Raw genomic sequence first — 19,996 nt, 5'->3', positions numbered from 1 at the left:
CCTGGTGTGGCAGCAAATGCCAGGGAGGGGGGAGGTTTCCTTCGGAGATCTCAGTGTCACAGCTTCTTAGACAACAAAATAACTTCAGTGACTCAGCTTGTGTGGACACACTTTCAGGGTGAACCAGGGGCTACACTGTTTTGGGGAAGGGGTGAGAATATCCAGGGCAAAGGTCATTGGCTGAAAGCTAAGGTACTCAGATGCCCCATTAACATGGAGTGGCATTTCAGGATCACAGGACTAAGTGACATTCCTCAGGTAGGTAACGTGGGATCCTGGAACTCCCAGAGAAGATGGGGGTTTGGCTGACGAAGGGAGTCTGCCGTTTCGCACCGAGCTCAGGGCTGTCCAGTAACGGCAGGCTTCATTCAACCTTAGCAGCAGGACTTCCCAACAATGTAGAAGGGTTTCTATCTCTCCGGAGGCTGAGCTGGAATCTCCCCAGCTATGGTCAGGATGTGTCTTTTGGGAAAGAGAAAACAGAAAGAAGCTGTGGGGAAACAGACATAGAGCAAGAACAGACCAGGACCCCAATGGCCAGCTAAACTGGCACTGGGTGTTAAATGAGCAAAGACTAGATGAGGATATGAGGGACAGCTGGGTGACATAGATGTTCTATGCAGTCTTGAGTCTCATGTTCCTTCCCTGACTCCCACAAGCCTGTCTGAGCCTGTTCTCTCGGGATGGCCAATCCTTTTCTCCCAGTCTTTCCTCCCAAGTGTCCCTTGGATGGTCAGTTTCCGGGCGCTAGTCCAGCTCCCACTCTAGCCTGGGTGGAATGGTTGCACGGTCATCTAGAGGCTTATGATAGAAACATCTGGTACAAATTGAAACAGCCTGGCTGAGGCTGGTTCTTTCAGGAGCTCTGGCCACTCTGTGGTTTTCTTAAGGCCTCTGCTAAGTGTTTCAAGTCCATGCTGACGTAACAGCAATTGAGCTGGTGGAGCGCTGGCTCCTCAGCTCAAGGCGGGCAGCAAGATTTGAGAGTCCAGGCATGATGGTGTGTGCTTGTAATCCCCACCCTCAAAAGGCTGAGGCAGGAGAATTGCCACATGTTTGAGGCTAACCTGGGCTTCAGAGTACTGTTAGGCAGCCATGGCTATGTGATAAGAGTCTGTCTAAAAGTCAAGAGATTCTAGCAGATTCTTAGGATACTTAAATACTGAGAGAGGGAAGTCTTCCTAAGTGTCTCAGGATGACATGGTCTCACCTTGAAGGAGCTGAGGAGGGACATCTGTGGCAGGAGGCACATAGGGAAGAGCATAGGGAAGGTCCTAACCCTGTGGGTGACAGGATCTCGGCTGTGCTAGGGAAATGGAGGTGTTCACAGGTACGTGGGCTGGAGACCTTGGTATAGTCTAGCATGTGAGAGTGCAGCTCAACGGGAGGTGCAGCCCCATCCAGGTCCCGCCTCCAGGTAACAGGGTCATTTTGCAGTCCCTGAGGCTCTACGGGGACAAGGCCCGGAGGGCGGTGCCTCCTGCGCGCATGCGCCTATGGCCCCGGAAGCGATGCGTACGGCGTCCGCCCCTAGGTCCTGGCGGGAGCAGGCAGAGTCGGTGGATGTATGTCAGCCGCTCCGGAGATGGCTTCGGCGGGAGGCGGCGGCTCCGAGAGCGCCGCGCCGGAGGCCGATCGTCCCCAGCCGCGGCCGTTTCTCATCGGCGTGAGCGGTGGCACTGCTAGCGGCAAGGTGAGCGCCCTGCGCCCGGGCCTCGCGGAGGGACTGCCAGGCCGCAGGTTGGGGCGCCATTGCCTCCGGCCCAACCGCGGCACCTGTTGCTAGTAGCCAAGGGGCCGCCCCTAGGGGCTGGCGGGTCACTGCACAAGCCCACTTTTGGCACTTTCTATCCCTAGTCAACAGTGTGTGAGAAGATCATGGAGCTGCTGGGGCAGAACGAAGTGGACCGCCGGCAGCGCAAGTTGGTCATCCTGAGCCAGGACTGCTTCTATAAGGTTCTGACAGCCGAGCAGAAGGCCAAGGCCTTGAAGGGACAGTACAATTTTGACCATCCAGGTACCTGGAGAATGTCTGCCCGGAGAGGTGGGGAGTAGAGGATAGAGTGCTGCGGGATGTGGGCTCTACAGAGATTGCAGACAGCCAGACAGATATAGAGGTGTGTATGGATGCAGAATGCTGGATCAGGGCTTTCGACAGGTTTGTGAGATGCAGGCTGCCAGACCAAGGGCGCACAGATGTTTGCTGGGTGCAGACTGCCACGGGAGGCTGTCCAGGAATGTGTGTGTAGGATGCAAAGTGCGGGACCGAGGCTGTACTGAGAGAAGTGCTGGACACCAACTGCCAAGGTGGGGATTGTGTTGGAATGCATCAGCAATGGGGCTCCATGAAACTTAGCTCTCATTTCCCTAAGTAGTGGGCCCACATTAGGTTAGGATTTGCTGAATTCTGTGGGCCTGGAGTGACTCAAGACTTTGGCTAGAGCCGCTTAGGAAGGAAGAGTTGAGAGGTCTTTAGGATTACTCCTCCATGTGTTGAAATCTCTGCCCGGCGTCTTGTTGCTGCGGGGCCCTTTGTACACCCTACTGCCTGCCTGACCTTTGGATTCCCCAAACTGTCTGGGGGTAGTCAGTCTTCAGGGAAGCCAGTGGTAGAAACAGAGGCTCAGGCCTTGGAGCGTCCTGGTATGGAAGGTGCCTGTGTTCCTGAAGGTTTAAGCTTTACTAGGGACGCAGGAAGGTCAGAGAACAGGACTCTTAACTTTGTTTTCCCAGACACGAAGAGCAGCAGAGGCTCAAGGCACGTCTTTCCCCCAGTGTTAGCCAATCAGAAAGTCTTTGTTCCAGTGTCTGGTGGGACACCTTTATCCTGGGGGGTGTGCTGTGGGGTCCTCTGCACCCCTGGCTCCCAGCTGTGCTGACCTTGGACAGAGGTAGTCCTCTGCTGTCTGCTGCAGTTGGGTAGCCTGGCCTTCTTCTGTTATGTAGATGCTTTTGATAATGATCTGATGCACAAGACCCTGAAAAACATTGTCGAAGGCAAAACTGTCGAGGTCCCCACCTATGATTTTGTGACCCACTCAAGGTAAGCAGGGAGCTCCTGGGAGGGATGTCACACCCAGTCTTGTGGCGGGTCCCATTGCAATCTGTTTCTGTGGACTGTCTTCCAGTCAGGCCCCTTGTTACTAATGTGGGCCATCAAGCAGGGCCTAGCCTGGCCTCTCCCTGGCAGGTTACCAGAGACCACTGTGGTCTACCCAGCTGATGTGGTTCTGTTCGAGGGCATCTTGGTATTCTACACCCAGGAGATCCGGGACATGTTCCACCTGCGCCTCTTTGTGGACACAGACTCCGATGTTAGGCTGTCTCGAAGAGGTAAGGGCCTCTGGGTCCCTGGCTGGGCTTGGGGTCCTCCACGGGTCCCAAGGAGGGCTTATGGTGGTGCCTTATTCCTGTCACTATAGTTCTCCGGGATGTGCAGCGAGGAAGGGACCTGGAGCAGATCCTCACCCAGTACACCGCCTTTGTGAAACCAGCCTTTGAGGAGTTCTGCCTGCCGGTATTTCTTCTATCCGTTCAAACATGGAATGGGTGGCAGCTCTGTGCACCTCTCCCTGCCTACACTGTTTGCCTGTGTCTCAGACTAGACCCCAGGGTGTCTGCATGGGCTTCCCCTCCAAGTCTGGTTTGTATGTCTTGCCTCTCTGTAAGGACTTTGTTCACTGGCCGTTAGCTGGTGGGTGCCTTGATGGCTTCTCCAGGGCCCCGTCCTCTGGGCCGCTCTGAACCAGACTCGCGGATCCCTGAGGACTCCCATTAGGAGTCTGTTATTTTTACATCTCATGTTTCTGGAGTTAGAGGCATGCGAATTTGTGGCTCTACCCAATTCAGGGAGGGTGTGAGGTCTCAGGGAGCTCAGGATTGTAGCCCAGGCTGGCTCTGAAATCATGACAGTCTTCTACATTTAGTGTCTTGAGTGCTGGGATGTTAAGTGTAAGCCATCATACTCGGTGTTAAATTGCTGTGGTTTAAAGAGAAACGTAATAGCATTTTGCCTTTGTGTGTGTGTGTGTGTGTGTATTTGGGCTTTGTTTATGTGCATGTGTGTGTGCTCATGGAAGCCAGAAGAGAGTGTTGGATGCCCTGGAGTTACAGGTGCTTGTGAGCTGCCCCATGTGGGTGCTGGGAACTGAACTGAGCCATGTCTTCAGCCCCCAGTATCTTATCCCTTAAAGGTGAAAATAAAAGCCAGGCATGGTACATTCTTTTAATCCCAGAGCAGGAAGATCTCTGTGTGTTCAAGGCCAACTTAGTCTACATAGTACATTCTGGGCCAGCCAGAGATAAATGGAGAGACCCACCGTGTGCCCCCACCTCCTCAAAAGTATAGGAACTGGAAACGGAGAAACCGCCCTCCAAAAGTGAAGGAGCCAAAATGGAGAGGATCCCCCACTCCTACCCTGGCCAAAACTGAAGGAACCAGACCAGGAAAACAGGATGCATAAGTCCATGTGCGGCCATTGAAAGAGCTGCCTTCCGGGTGCTGGGATTAAGGTGAACCACTATGCCGGGCCGTAGTGGCGCACGGACCTCTAACCCCAGCACCCAGGAGGCAGAGGCAGGTGGATTTCTGAGGTCCAGGCCAGCCTGGTTTACAAAGTGAGTTCCAGGACATTATATTTATTTTATGTATATGAGTACACTGTCGCTGACACACCAGAAGAGGGCATCGGATCCCATTACAGATGGTTGTGAGCCACCATGTGGTTGCTGGGAATTGAACTCATGGCCTCTGGAAGAGCAGCCAGTGCTCTTAACCACTGAGCCATCTCCCCAGCCCCTCTGGAAAGTGTTAATGTGTGAGGTACAAACTATTGCAGTCTCTCACTTGTGGGCCTTTTGCTGAGTAGGTGATGAAAGGCTGCAAACCTCAACCCTGCATCTGACCTGAGCAGACAGCTGCCTCCTCTGTCCCTGATCCTTGTGGTACCATTGACATCCCCAACTTTCTGACTCAGCTCTTCCCATCATGCAAGCCAGTCAGCCCCTCCAAAGCATTTCCCAGGCTGGTGGGAAGGGGAGTGGGTTTCAGCCCCTCCTCACCCCACCCCATGGTACTGCCACAGTGGATACAGCTCAGGTCTGCTCTTGCCTTTCATGGAAAGGGTCTCTATTGCCTACAGCAACGTGTCTACCACAGGGGCCAGGCCTCCTTGACCCAAACCTACAGGTTGACAGCATCAGGACCCCTCCTGGGTCCACAGTATACCCTCACCTTCTCTGGGCTTTGTCTGGTTCAACTAGGGTTCCTTCAGGATCTTTCTCTGCTCTCAGTTGTGTCTGCTGGAGTGTCTGCCTAGAACTGGCCTAGAACAACTAAGTCTCAAGAGCATGCGGGTGCCAAGTGCCATGCGTGACTCCATGAAGTGCAGGGCTAGTTAACAGGCATGGCGAGGCTCTTGTCCTGCCATGCTCGCTCCTACAGGACATTTGCAACTTCAGTCTCAATTTCAGAGGCCAGGAACTGTGGGTGTTGTCACCTACCTGGGCAGCAGTGAAGCTGTAATCAGGCAAGCACCTGCAGGTTCAGTCCGGCTTAATCTTCTCCTTCACTGTTGAGACCCCATCTCTCACCTATCTGAGGCTGTCCCAATCTGCCAATGCCACCAACATCCAGCCTTTCATCCCGCTCCTGAGTACTTTGAAGTGACCCCGGAGGAAACAGCCTCAAGAGAGCCTTCTGTGTCTTTCAGACCAAGAAATACGCTGATGTGATCATCCCTCGAGGGGTTGATAATATGGGTAAGAAAACCCCAGCCCGCACCCAAACCATGAAGCAGGCAGAGTGCCCTCCCCTGCCTTGGCTATGGAGGTACCAAGTGTGTGCACAGGGCCAGTCATTCTTTATCTGGGACCTGGGTTCATGTGCACTTTCCAAACACACAGAGCTGTTGGGCAGGGCCTGTCAGGCTGTTAAGACGTGCTTTTAGGTTCAGTCAACATGAGCCCTCACACAGACCAAGCCAGGACGCTCTACTGCGCCTTCTGTCTGCTGAGACCTCAGGGAGGCAGAACAGCACCATGTGAGGCCAGAAGGCCCCGTGGCTTTCTTGCACCATGAGTGTTTTGCAGGGTAGGGGTGAGAGGGGAGGCTGCAGGGGTGGTGGGAGCGAGCCTGCTGAGCATTCCCCATGCCTCATTGCAGTGGCCATCAACCTGATCGTGCAGCACATCCAGGACATCCTCAATGGTGACCTGTGCAAGCGGCACCGAGGAGGGCCCAACGGGCGCAACTACAAGAGGACCTTCCCGGAGCCAGGAGACCACCCTGGGGTGTTGGCCACTGGCAAACGCTCACACCTGGAGTCTAGCAGCAGACCCCATTGAGGACCAGCATATGTAGGTTCCCCATAGACCCGACAGATAAAGGGTCTGGGCCTGGGGGACAACTACTGGCTCCTAAAAGCACAGTCAGGGATCCCTCTAGTGTGATCTTGGGTGGCATCAGGACCAAAGCCTTCCTTGCATAAGAGGGCAGACTCATGCTGACCGAGCATTCTGGTGTCCTCCGCTTCCTCTCGCTGGAGGAGGCCACAGGTCTCTGGGTGGGTCACTGTCCCAAACAGCATAGTAAGCCTATGGCGCCAGCTTCCCGAGGGATGCAGGACAGACACATGGGGCAACAGTGGAAACAGCCCAGGCACTGGCTGGCCTGGTGTTAAGACAGTGAACCCCAGGGAAGTACTTCCCGGTGTGATGTGGTCCGTGTACGTGTTGCAGAAGTTTGCAGAGATGTTCGATATCCTTTTTGTGTGTGTGTGTGTGTAAGGCTGTTTGTGATCTCTGAACCTAGTTTTACAACCTAACACTGGGCTATGGTTCAGTCTGAGGAGCCTGAGGCAGGAGCCTACATGACTCTATCTAGGGTCCTGGATCAGCGTCTCCACAATTCTGCAGGAAGCCTTGAGCCCAAGGGGCTGTCTGTGTACAAGTCACTTAGGCATAGTTCATGGCTAACATGCAGGGGCAGGCTCTCACCAGGCAGGGGAGCCCTGGAGTGCAGAGGCAGGCAACCGTGGCTGCCTAAGGCCAGTTAGTCTCCTGCACACCAAACTCAAGCTCCTGGCTTCACACACTCCCTCCTGTGCTGTCAAGTTTGTCTTCCCTCCCATGGGATGGCGTGTTTTGGAAGTATCCTTGGCTATTGCCACAAGCTATGGCCCAGGACTCTCATTTCTTGTTAACTACAACTTCATTTCTTGTTCAATACAACTGGTTCTCACCACAGCAGCTGAGCTGTGTTGCTCTCAGGAGGTGGTTTCTGTTAGTGTTGTGCTGATTTTGTTGAACCGAAACCCCTTTTTGGAGGGAGAATCAATAAATAACATAAAAAATTATCAATTTGTCCCTTTTTATTTACATTAGGAAAGGCAAATTAAAGGCAAGGGAACCACGTGGAGGACACCTTGTCCTGTCCCTGAAGTCAGGTGACTGCATGGTGCAGTCTCCCAGGGATTTCTAGAGTCGCATTGGTGAGGAGTCAGTGTGAGTGAAGGCAGCTCTTCAAGCAGGCTTTACAGAGGGCCGCTGTACCTGCACACAATGAGTGGCAGTACTGTGGGCCTCGGGAGAGAGCTAAGACCCCATTGGTGGGCGCACAGCTGGGCGGGGCCTGGACTTCACTCCTTCACTGGCTGCTCCTCCTGCCTTAGGTGTAGTGTAGGTGAGTCCTACACTGGCAGCTCAAACACTGGTCAGAGTTGGGCCTCACGGGTGATGCTGTGGCTGGGCACATTCTTCACTGTGTGAGGAGAAATCACTTCAAACAGAGCTCTTGAGATGAAATTGGAATTCATTCCTGGAGCTCTTCCTGAGCCCAGGGAGTCCTGCCTGCTGAGGCCTCTGTTGGTGGGAGACAAACACACCTTTGAGATTTTTGTTCTGCGTGCTTGTCTTCTGTGTTCTGGGTCTCTAGTATTTTCGGATGAGAATGTCCCAGCTGTCTTTCCAGCGAAGGGCCCGGAGCTCGCCTGGTGAGAGTGACGTGTCCCCATAGGTCAGTGGGCGTAACATGTTGGACACATGGCACGCAGAGGAATACCATGCTACCACCAGGGCACTGAAGACATTCCTCTGCAGCTGGGACCTGTGGGTGGCAGGGCACAGTGAGGTCAGCGCCTGGCTCATCTCCCCTCAGCATCCCTGCCTGGTCATCTCCCAGGAATCTGCTATCTGCCTACTGACATCTGTGGACTTAGCTGTGCATTCCTTAGGGTGCCCCCAACCCTTACCTGCTTGGACACACTGTACACAACCCATCACTGCCCTTGGCTTTGCCATGACTACCCTCAATGCCAGAGGTGTGTCCCCCACCCTCCACATTAGGTCCTCTGCTCTAATCAGAAGCATTCTATCTGCCACATCCCAAGTCTGCGCAGTGAGCCGCTGCTGTCCTCGGATGCTGTTCTGAGTGCTCAGCTCTCCCCGCTCCACAGCCCAGAGGCCGACTGCCTGCACCTGCACAGATGGTCGCTGGCGTGCTGCATGACGATTGGGAGCAGCAGGATCTGGAAGGTGAGGGCCGGCAAGTAGTGGTAGAGGAAGAGCATCCTTTCCATCAGGAAGAAGGGCAGATAGTTGAGTGCCCAACCGCCAATACACAGGGCTCCAGCCAGCACCCAGTGGGACCAGGCATCTGTGGGAGGGTATATCTCAGAGCAGCTCCATCACTGGGCTAGCAGTGGCACATTCCTGTCACACACTGTCCTCGGCACCTCACCCACCCCCAGGACTAAGGGGCTGACACTGATGATTCCTCCTGTGTCTTGACAACCCTTTCTGCAAGGCTCCAAGCTGGGGATGAGGTCAGACCTGGCCCTGCGAGGTCACAGCCAACCTTAACTAATGACCATTGTAAGGCCTGGTGGTTTTCATCTAAGAATCCTACTGTCTGACCTCAGGCAGCCACAGAGATACCATTTGTATCCAGCCCAGAATGAAGGGACAGTGTTGGGGCTGGAGGGGTGGCTCAGTGGTTAAGAGCACTGACTGCTCTTCCAGAGGTCCTGAGTTTAAATCCCAGCAACCACATGGTGGCTCACAACCATCTGTAATGGGATCCAATGCCCTCTTCTGGTGTGTCTGAAGACAGCTACAGTGTACTTATATATAATAAATCTTTATAAAAAAAAGAAAGAAGGGACAGTGTTTTCTAAGAGAACAGAGACTGTAGGCCATGGTATCACACTGCCTTCAGCAACCTTCGGGGGCTGCTGCTGGGGTTTTCTTTCCAAGTGCGTCTGTCAGCTGCTCACAGCCACTGCCCATCAGCCTCCTGCTGGCTGCTGTGCCTTATCCACCCCAGTGATTCTGGTGCATGGAGGCACCCTGGAACTAAGGCTCTGTCCTCTGCCCTGTTCTTGTGATGTGGATCTTAACTGCCACAGGTTGTTTTCAGGCCCTACCTGTAAAAGCAGGGGTCCCAGGGCCTCGGGTCCTAGTAAAGTTGGCTGTCACAGTGCACAATGTGCTCCCATCCAGGGAGGAGACACTAACCCTCAGGGAGGTCACAGATGTTCCTTCGACGGCGGAGCAGGTACCAGAAGAAGAGTAGGGTGTATGCCACTGTGGTGAGGCTGGCTGAAGTCCAGATCACGATGTTTCCAAGCAAGTGGATCTGGGCCTGAAATCACAGGCAGTCAGGGCTGGCGACCTGCCCCTCACCCCAAGCAGAGAGCAGTGGCCACAGGAGAAAGCAAATGTCCTCTGGCAGAGTCCATAGCCACACAGGTGCATCTGGGCCTCCATAGCCTGACAACAAATGTGGGTGAATTTGTCCCCAGGGCCAGTCCCCTAGACAGGCACCAATGTACTCCATCCTGTCGGTCAAAACTGAGTTGGGAGTAAGGGAGATTTGGGGCACTGGGCAGGAATCCAGAGTTCTGTGTATGCTGTGCACACACTGTCGCTCAGATCTACCCACAACCCCAGCTCATTGAGATTATGTCCTAAGCAGCTCAGTCTGGCCTTAACTATACCATCCCTGTCTACCTCCTGAGCTGAGATCCGCCAGGCTTGGAGTTCCTCTTTTAACAACGAGGCTATTCATAGGAAGGCCGCACCCAGAAGAGAATCCATGCTTACACACTCAGCTGCAGGGCAGCCCTGGGAGTTGCTCAGTTCTACTATGTGCTGGGGAAGTCTTAGTGTTTACTTAGTGAGCAGATGCCCAGCACTCTTCCAGGCAACCCCATGCTGCTTGCTTCCGGTCTGCTGTGGCTAGGGGCAGCAGAACCAGAGCCAGCCAGCTTAGTGGCTGGGTGGTTGGGGGCGGGGGTTGGGGGGAAATGCAAGAATGGTTTGACAAGAATAGGGCAGCCGTGGGCTTCCCTCCACAGGCAGCAGGACAGGGAGGCCTTGCTCTTTGGCCATGAGTAATCCAGGCCTTAGACTGCCCAGTGTCCAAAACAAAAGCAAGTTCTGAGCCTTTGCCTTGGAGGAACCCTGGTCACCTACAGGAGCTAGACTGGACTCACACAAGCTCGCTTACACTGGTCCTGGGGTGCAGCCAATAGGCAATGTTGGTGTCCAGCGTGAGCCACTCCAGCGGGGTGGAGCTGTACTGGTGTTCTAAGTCCTCATTCTTCAGCGTCAGCATCTTCCACTGCCACAGAATAAAGCACAGGTTGCAGAGGGTGCTCACTGCCTTTAGCCGCCATGATGCCATGGCGCATCACCACACTACTACTGTTCCTTGTATGCCAACTGCCCAGTCCAAGTTCAGTCAGCAAGTGCTGCAGGTAGGGGCATTGCAAGCTAACCTGGGCTGTTGGTTTGGGGACCTGACTGCACGGATTCCAGCATCTGCCCTTCAGACTGTGATGGGAATCGTGCCATGGACTTGAGTGTCTGCCCGACTTACCCAGGGCTCTGCTGGTTGAATGTGGCCATTTTGACCTGGTGGGAGGCCTGAAGACACCCTGACTTTATTGCAATGTCACACTGGTACAGCACCTCCTTGGCCCTGACCTACTAGGTGCTGCGGTCTCAAGTTCCAAGTCCAAGGACTTTGACCTGCAGGGCTCAGCAGCACACCGTGTCTTCATGGACAGAAGTTAGCTCCCACTACGCAAGGACGGACGTCCCACCAGTCACTTGTCACCTGTAACTCCGAGAATCTGGCCATGAAGCTGAGGTTCCTGCTGATATCATGCTGCGTGGGTGAGTGGAGCTCCAGCTCCCTCTCCTTCTGCTCATGGCCTGACAGAGGACAAGGAAGAGACAGAGGCTGAAGAGCTGAGGACAGAAGCTGCCACCACCAGCCTTTCCCACAATCCAGGACACCTCACCAAATGGGATCATCCCACTTGGTTCCCATGCCCCAAACTCCTCTGCCAAGTCAGGTCTAGTGAACCCCAGGATACAGAACTTGCCATTCCCCAAGCCTCTCCATAGGCCCTCAGCGAACGCCTTATGTACTCATGAATCGGTGCAAAGGACTCAGCTGAGTAGAATGGAGGACCCAGGTCCCTCAGGCAGGTGTTGCCCTGGTGTAGCCTTGCAAGACCCAGAGCTTCAGTGACTTACCTCTGCCATAGCGGTGCTCTTCCACATTCCATACCATGCTCTCGTGGGGGCCGAGGGACAACTTCTCCCCAACCACCTCCAACTGCCGAAATCCCCAGTCAGGGAGGTGAGCCCCGCTCAGCTAGTAAAAACAAGAGAGACAATGAGCGTGACAGAATTGGCTAACTCCATTGATGTGTCAGCAGATCCCCGCCCCAGGTCTTCCTAGGATTCCTTTCCCCCTGCCTGTATTATAAAACACAGGGTGACCTTTATCATGTAGCTAGCCTATGTGAGCACAGGCCTGACCAGCTCCAGGAATAGTCTGGGCGATGCTGGGCCTGACAGGCATACTGCGAGCTAGCTACCCTTTACCTTCAAGATGGCAGATGTATTCACATGCACAAAGCGCACTTCTGACAAGATAGTCTTCCAGGTATCCTGGTTGGACTCTCTGTTTACAATGTCCTGCAGAAACAGATCCTGTGAGCCTGGGGGGCTGGTAGTGGGGCACTTGCCTAGCATTTGTGAGGCCCTGGGTTGGATCCCCAGCACCATAAACCAGTATAAACTGAAACACATCCAGTCAGTTAACCATCCCTTTGCAGACTGTGTTCAATGGCAACCCAAAGACCAGACGCCATGGTTTCTCGGCCCTTGCCTAAGGTAAGTGAAGAGTAGTCACAGCTATCAAATCAGTTTGGGTCTGGCCTAAGCTGATGAGTCCTCCAGCAAAGGAAGCACAGACCCTCCATGAGCCCATACACCTTAGTCCACAGCACTTGAGTCAGACACAGGGTACTGTCCCTTTCTGAGGCTGCAGGAGGCACTTCCCACAGGGACTCAAAAGGCACCTATTCAGTCACAAGAGGACACATGTCTAGCCAAACCATGGATGTTTCCTAGACGATCTGGCCAGTGTAAGGTAGTTCTAGAGTCATGCCATCTCTGAGAGCGGCTCACGGAGGGTCCTGGCCTGGGAGCACTGTGTTACAGCCTGTGATTCCTCAACCATGGCTCTTGATGAGCACCACAGACCTCGAGAGGCTGAGCAAGGAGAAGATATCCTGGGCCAGGCAGCCACTCCTGTGGCCTGCTCCCCTTTCTGGAAGCTCTATTTGATGGGTAGTAAGTGGTACTCAAAGGGCTGCCAGGAAGGGGCAGGGAAGGGGTCAGCAGCGGAGCCATTAGCAGCTGGCAGGAAGGTCAGTGAGACTTGGCGCCATTCCTCCTTGGACGGCTTCCCACGATTAGGGGCGCATGCCTGTCATCAGGCAGGCCCAGTCAGGAGGGCTAGTCAGAGGATGGAAAGGCCCATGGATGTGTGTGGTACATCCAAGGTGAAAACAGGTTAGGTGGGTCAGATGTGTGGAGGTGAGTAGTCCTCGCAGGCCCATGCTGAGGAAGCCAGCAAGGGGTACAGGAGCAAACTGGAATGGCACCACCTAGGTAGAGAGGTCCAAAATGGGAGGGAAACTGAGAAATTGGGGCTGCTGCAGCCAATCAGAAGCTAGGCCAGTATGACCTCTCCTTGGAAATGACCCCAGTCTATGGGCTTAGAGGCAGAACTCTTTCTGCACAGCCAACTTTCCCAAGAGACCTGAGTCTGCAAGGGTTGCAGGTGACTGTCACCAGAGAGGCACTGCCCTCTAATGGCCAAGTCCCTCACCAGAAAACTGTTTGTGCTCCTATTAACTATGGGTAAGAATTGGCTGAGGGCTTCTCAGGGGATATAGGAGTGGTGGGAGGCTGCCATGTGGGAGGAGGTCTTAGCTTTAATTATTAATGTGACACAGTCTGAGTCATTTGAGAAGGGAATCTCAACTGAGAGAATGTCCAGATCAGACTGTCCTGTTGGCATATTTGAGAGGGAGTGACCTTGACTGTTACCTGATGTTGGAAGGCCCAGCCCACTGTGGGCAGCTCCATTCCCTAGGCAGATTTTCGTGGACTGTATATGAAAGCTTGAATCTGGGAGTGAGCCAGTGTTTCCACCATGGTTTCAGCTTAAGTTTCTGCCCTGACTGACAGAGGAATGGACTGTAGTTTAACCCTTTCCTTCTCTAAGTTGCTTTTGGCACAGCAACAGAAAGAACTAGAACAGGGGGTAAAAAAGTGAAAGTCCAGGAAGCAGCTCCAGCTGGACTGGCCCTGAACGGAAAGGCCCTCGCAGGGCAGACCCAGCATTTGGAGCTTTCCCAATCCATGCCTGAGGGCCCAAAGGATTCTCAGCCTGAGGTGACTGTTCCCCATGGGGACATCTGAGACTTGCTTTGTAAATAAAAGTTCCTTATCGCAGTTTACATTGAACCCATTATCTTTGAGGCTTTCTGGGTACTCTGAGGTAGGAAGCAGGTGTCCCCACTCACAGCCATGAGCCCCTGCTGCACCCCGCCCTGCAGTCCTCCGCATGGAGCTCACCAGTTTCCAGAGGTTCTGGGCAGGCATGGAGATGTTATAGTCAATGTAGCAGGAGACTTCTTGAGAATGGGGGCTCAGCGGGGCAGCGACATCATGCCTGGAAGAGCAGAGCAGAGCAGAACAGAGTTATTCTGTAGAGTGTCATCAAGGGGAAACGATGCCTTTGAAAACAAAGCCTGCTCACTCTGCCTGCTGAGGCCGGGGAAGCTGGCTGCACAGGCAGTTCCCACAGAGGCCACAGATCCGGGATGTAGGCCACTCTGAGGCAGGCTTAATGCTCAACATGACACAGCCTAGAGTCACCTGAGAACAAAGACTCAACTGAGGGACTGCCCAGATCCACCTGTCTTGGAGTGTCTGAGGGAGTGCCTGATTGTGCGTATCCAGGATTGATGTCAAACAACTGAATGGGTGTCACTCACTTTTTAGACCACAGAGACTGGAAGTATGAGGCTAGGAAGTGACCCTGGTGTATCCGTGGTCTGGCAGAGCTCAGAAAAGCAGGACTGTTGGCCCTGCGTGAGTGTACGCACAGTGGTCTCCCTCTGGGAGAGCAGGATCCTTTGTGTGGTTCACAAGCAGCCTGTCACCCCCAGTCTATTCAGGCAGGACTCACTTCATCTGGATGCACCAGGCACTGAGGAGGCCCAGCAGCGAGCAGTGGATGACGGACTGCCAGGCAGAGCAAGTGTCAGAGTAAGAGCTATCAGAGGGACAGTAACCAGGCAGGGGTTCTGGTAAGGTGGCCTTAGGGAAATCCCAGCAGCAGAGTGAGTGGGACAGCCCCGAGGTACTGTGCTGCTTACTTCACATCTAAGAAGGAGGCCAAGTGATGGGGTGACATTAATTAAGGTCACTAGGAGCCTCAGGAGAACAGAAGGAGTCACTAGATGGTTGTGGGCAGAGAAGCATGAAGCCCACTGTGTGTTCTCATGGGCCTGACGCAGCTGTGGGAGTGAAGTGGAGGCAGAAGTCACAAGGGAGGAAACAGTCTGAGTGCGATGTAGGCAGAGTGAAGGAGACCCCGACAGAGGCAGCATTGGGGAGCACTCACGTGTTAAGCAGGCGGGTGGTCATGCCGTGAACGAGCTGTACAATGTCTCCATGTCTCACAGGCCTGGGGGGGTTGTTTACCACCAGCTGGTGTCTAGGAAGACAGTGCTGTCAGGGTGACATTCAGGAATACAGTGCTGTCAGGGTGACACTCAGCCCCTTACTATCAGCTCTATGGGATGCTGAGACTCTGAGGTCTCCCAGCAGCAGACACTTGGGAGTGCACGTCCCCAATGTGACTTTCTATAGAATCAAGGCACTTGTATATCATTTAACACTTATCAACCTAAGGTCACTCTCCAAATTGCCAACTGTGATGCCATCTGCCACTGTCACACTGTCCATGAAGAATACACTAAGTGACGTGCCCCCCAACCCTCATGTTGACAGCACACTTTTTATATACCTCAGAAAACATACAAATACAAATAAATATTAAGACCCTATCAGTCTGGATGAGGAGGGGCACACCGGCTACCCTAGTGCTTGGAAGGCTCAAGCAAGAGACCTGAGAGTTTGAGGCAATGCTTGGCTACAGGGATAGACGCTACCTCAAAAACAACAAGAAAAATAAAGATAAAAACAAAACCAAACAAGCAGAAAAGCCACCCAAACCCTTAGAACTGATCAAGTGTCTAGTGCTGGACCAGGGCTGGGTAAACAGCTAGACAGCCAGTCAGGGTCAGGGTGGCCTCACTCTCTGCAGTGAGTCAGAAAAAGACAGGCAGATATGCGAACCAAGCCAGCAACCATATGAGATCACACACAGGCCAGCCTGGGGAAAAGACAGGAGAGGAGGGTACATCTTTGGGTGGCCTGGCTTAGGAGGTCTCCCCAAAGGATCCAGCCTTCACATTCTTGGCAAGCTGGCCAAGTGCCTGGAGGTAGTAAGGGCACCCCTGGAGGTTATGGTAGAGGGCAGGACTAGAGTCCAGAGGGCCAGGACAAGGGAAGGAAAGTACTAGTGTAAGGCCTCCCAGAGGCTGCCCCTGCTGGCATCGGAGTAAGGGATCGAAGCTGAATGCTGGTAAAAAATTAAAGAGATGGCTCAGCGGTTAAGAGCACTGACTGCTCTTCCAGAGGGCCTGAGTTCAATTCCCAGCAACCACATGGTGGCTCACAACCATCTGTAATGGGATCTGATGCCCTCTTCTGGTATGTGTCTGAAGACAGCAACAGTGTGCTCATATACATTAAATAAATAAATCTTAAAAAAAATAAGGATAAAGAATCTCGTTGACAGGCAGACTCCTTAGGGCTCCAAAAGATCACAGAGAGGCCCCCACACTAGGTCCTCTTGAGGGGAGCAGACCTTGGATCCTGTCTCAATTCCTGAGAGAAGCTGCGGCAGGTCACTGAGGACCCCAGCCTGGCCCTGGCCTGGCATTAATAGCTCGCAGCAGGCACTTCAGCTCTGGGGGAAAGAGGTCTCTAGCTAGGGAATAATTATGAAAAGAAGGCCTGGGAGTCAGTCATGCTGGGCAGTGAGCTCGGATGGAGCCACACTCACCGTCCAGGGTCCTTGACGATCCACCAGTTATTGATGTCTTTGAAGGGATAACAGGTCACCTGTTGCTGGTGGGAGCTGCCACGGCCATTCTCATATCTGTGTAAGATGTCAACAGAGAAGGCACCTGAGGCGGGCAGCCAAGATCCTCGAGTGGCCTTGGTCTCTGTAGCCCACCCAGCAGGATGTACTACCCAACAGTACAGGGCCAGAGAACATGGAAAAGCCACTGTCAGCGCTGCAATGCACTGGAGGAGGCGTGGCTGGCATGGAGGAGGCGTGGCTAGCATGCCACAGCCCGCCCAGTGTTCCACCCAGTACACCACAAAGGCCCTGCTGCCTTTGTCTCTCAGGAAATGACAGCTCTTAGCAAGAACTGGGAGAAAGCAAATCATTTGTGATTGCGAATTAAATGGTCACTTTCCTTACATCATGGGATAGGTGTTCTTGTGCGAATGAAGCCAGCAGGGCAAGGGTTTGCCGGAGACGCTCTTCAGAGTGACCTGCGAACCAAAGGCCACCTCTAGGGGCTGGCCTTGGGTGATGCGGGCTAGTCCTCCCTAAGACAAATAGAAAAGTCTCAGATGAGCTCAAGAGACAAATCATCCTACCCCGTGGATCCAAAGCCAGAAAGAGGAGTCAGGCTCGGCGGCAGCTGCCCTTGCTATGGTGCCGTCTCCTAAGCTGGCCTTGGTGACAGGTGGGCAGTAGCAGAGATGACCACATATTAGTTGTAACTAACTCTCATTGACTTGGGTCCTGCTGAACTAAACCATGAATGGGCGTGTGTTCCCTGGCCAGGCATTCCCACCACACCTTCTTTACACGGGTATCTATGCTGTGAGAGCGGCCAGCCACAGGTCTAAGAGATGAGGAAATGAGACCAGGGTACTGTAGCTAATCAGTGTAATGGGCGCCAGGCTTGAGTCTATCTCATGAGGTGTTTAACTGCAAGTCAGGCTATGAAAGCAGTATTCCCACACAATCAATATTTCAGAATTCCTTTAACAATATGGGCCGATTGGTGGTGGCCAAACACCTTTAATCCCAAACTGAGGAGGCGGGGGCAGGCAGATCTGAGTTCAAGGCTAACCTGATGTATAGCGTGAGTTTCAGGACAGCCAGGGCTACACTGAGAAACCATTCCTTGACAAACAAATAAAAAATGAGAATGAAAGTGGCTGTTTTGTGCCTTGATCTTTGCTGCACTGCTCAGGTGACACTGTCTTTTTATTTTATCTGCCTGCTATCTGCTCATTTGGTTATTTAAAACCACCTAAGGGCTACAGACCTGCTTAAATGGACATTCTGAGCCTGACTATCTTTGTTCTGAAAGGTTTCTTACCTCCAAGCTGGCTTGGAAGGCACTGGACATGATTTGGTCATGGGGCCCAGAGCGGTAGAGCAACATCAGGTGGACATAGAAGAACAGTAAGTACAGGAAGACCGGGACGACCAGCAGAGCCACGGCTCTGGCGAGCAAGTGACTGAGCACGCAGATCTGCCAGGAGTGAGACAATAGCTCTTTCTATCTGCAGAGCCGTGGGACTGGTTCCAGATACTGCATGGAGGCTTAGGGAAAGGAATTGAGAAGCCCTGTCTCCCATGCGGATGCTGCGGATGAGCCTCCCTACTCCCTCCCACCTCCTGTAGCCTTGAGGATCCACGTCTTTTCTTTTTTAAAGATTTATTTATTCTTTTATGTTGATGAGTACGCTGTTGCTGTCTTCACACACTAGAAGGTGGCATCAGATCCCGTTACAGATGGTTGTGATCCACCATGTGGTTGCTGGGAATTGAACTCAGGACTTTTGGAATTGCTGAGCCATCTCTGCAGCCCCAAGGACCCACTTCTTTAAGCCACCTACTCCCTAGGACAGCTTCACACCCCATCCCCAAATACCGCAGCCTCGCGAGGCTCTGACGTGACACCTACATTTGACAAGGTCTGGTCTCCGATCAGGTGCCAGGCATGCACAGCTGCAATGCTGAGCACGAGCAAGTAGGTGAAAATGCCCATGTACTTGATCCTGAAAAAGACAACTGAAATGAGGTTCCAAGGCAGACAAGCCCACAGTCAGGGAGAATGCTATCCAAGTCGGGGGCTCTAACTCACCCAACCGCACAGGAACAAGAGACTCCGGTCAGCATTAGCCACAGCCACCAGTGCACTGAGAAAGGGCTGGACAAAACAGGAGAAAACAGAAGAACAAGGAAGTAGTCACAGGACTCAGCCCACAGGTTGGGGCTCCGAGCTTGTCTGAGCAGTCTCACATTGGCCAATCCTACTAGGTACCAGCGACAATAGAAAGAGCTCCCTCCCCCGTTTGGGTCTCAGAAGAACTTTTCTTTTTGTCAGCAAAATAAATTTCCTGTCGGTTAAAGTTAAAAAGGGATGGACCTATTTACGGAACCAAGGGTTTTGGGTCAACCAAAAGGCATTCTGTAAGCCACTCCTCAAGACGAAAACACAAAAGTCACCCGGAGCTAGGTGCAGGCACACCGTGTAACCCCGGCACTTTGGAAGCTGAGGTGGGGAATGGCTGCCAGCTAGGGCTCTGCCCTCAGACCCTGACTCAAACAATGAAGGGGGGTTGGGGATTTAGCTCAGTGGTAGAGCCCTCGCCTAGGAAGCGCAAGGCCCTGGGTTCGATCCCCAGCTCTGAAAAAAAGAAAAACAATGAAGGAAAAAACAACCTGGAATCCTTTTTTCCTCTTAACAAGAAAAGTGTGTCTCACTTTCCATACCTGTGTGTTTGGGAGTTGAAGAACTTCAGATAGGACAACACGGCCAAGAGGTTAAAAAATATCAGTATGGATTCCAACAGCATGAGCCTGGACTGAGTGATTAGGGCGTTCTCTGTCAGAGACAAACAGCTGTCAGCACGGAGCAGCCCAGGCTGCTGTGAATACAGAACCAGTCCCAGAGGGGCACACAGCCATGTCTCCAGCCTCTGAGGATGCCAGTCTCTGTCTATACAAAGTCGGGATGTGCATAAAACTTTCCACATATGCTGCTGCCTATTTTAAGGCATTACAGATAACCTGAAGTCCCTAATACAATGTAAACAGCACAGTTACTTTATTGTCTTGTTAAGGGAGCAACGAGTTATCTTATGGGTATGCGTTCTACTGACATGTATGTATGTGAATGCCTGTGGAAGTCAAAAGAGGCCATTGAATTCCCTAGAACTGGAGTTAGTAAGTCACCATTCGGAAGCTAGGAACCAAACTCAGGTCCTCTACAAGGCCGGTAAGTGCTCTCAACCTCTGAGCTACCTCTGCAGTCACCAAGAAGAAAATTTTCATGTAGTTGGTACAGAAGGAAGTTTTGACAAAAAAAAAAAGGGGGTGAGGGTGGGGGTGGGAGGACATAATCTTGCTGTATTGCCCAGGCTGAGCTCACACTCAAGGCTCTTCTGCCTCAGGCTTCCAGTGCTGGAATTATAGGCCTAGCATGAACCAGCATGGGGTCTGTTTGCTTTTGTATTG

At 52.9% G+C, this 19,996-nt stretch overlaps 2 protein-coding genes across 5 annotated transcripts in view; one reads left to right on the top strand and one right to left on the bottom strand.

Moving 5' to 3' along the window:
* Positions 1-1,496: 1,496 nt before the first annotated feature.
* Uck1 (uridine-cytidine kinase 1) lies at positions 1,497-7,355 on the top strand. 2 transcript variants are annotated; one of them, NM_001107831.4, is given in 7 exon segments: positions 1,497-1,693; positions 1,858-2,017; positions 2,947-3,043; positions 3,191-3,333; positions 3,423-3,517; positions 5,712-5,760; positions 6,164-7,355. In NM_001107831.4, coding segments are annotated over 7 exon segments (852 nt in total). In that variant the 5' UTR covers positions 1,497-1,567; the 3' UTR covers positions 6,346-7,355.
* Positions 7,353-19,996, bottom strand: part of Pomt1 (protein-O-mannosyltransferase 1) — a 17,896-nt gene continuing 5,252 nt past the window's right edge. Inside the window, exons 6-21 of one of the 3 annotated variants that reach the window (XM_087654789.1) lie at positions 19,253-19,364; positions 18,621-18,686; positions 18,441-18,534; positions 17,850-18,005; positions 16,934-17,064; positions 16,508-16,603; positions 14,999-15,091; positions 13,945-14,041; positions 11,899-11,991; positions 11,545-11,665; positions 11,120-11,217; positions 10,508-10,621; positions 9,514-9,640; positions 8,476-8,653; positions 7,884-8,104; positions 7,353-7,759 (exon numbers count right to left, since the gene is read on the bottom strand). In XM_087654789.1, the coding sequence (XP_087510915.1) occupies positions 7,930-8,104; positions 8,476-8,653; positions 9,514-9,640; positions 10,508-10,621; positions 11,120-11,217; positions 11,545-11,665; positions 11,899-11,991; positions 13,945-14,041; positions 14,999-15,091; positions 16,508-16,603; positions 16,934-17,064; positions 17,850-18,005; positions 18,441-18,534; positions 18,621-18,686; positions 19,253-19,364 (1,751 nt within the window). In that variant the 3' untranslated portion in view covers positions 7,353-7,759; positions 7,884-7,929. 3 annotated transcript variants of the gene reach the window in all.

The sequence above is a fragment of the Rattus norvegicus genome, chromosome 3, assembly GCF_021556685.1.
Source record: "Rattus norvegicus strain SHRSP/BbbUtx chromosome 3, alternate assembly SHRSP_T2T, whole genome shotgun sequence".
NCBI classification, from domain to species: domain Eukaryota; kingdom Metazoa; phylum Chordata; class Mammalia; order Rodentia; family Muridae; genus Rattus; species Rattus norvegicus.
Note: the sequence above shows the minus strand (reverse complement) of the source record. Positions and strands in the feature narration are given on the sequence as shown.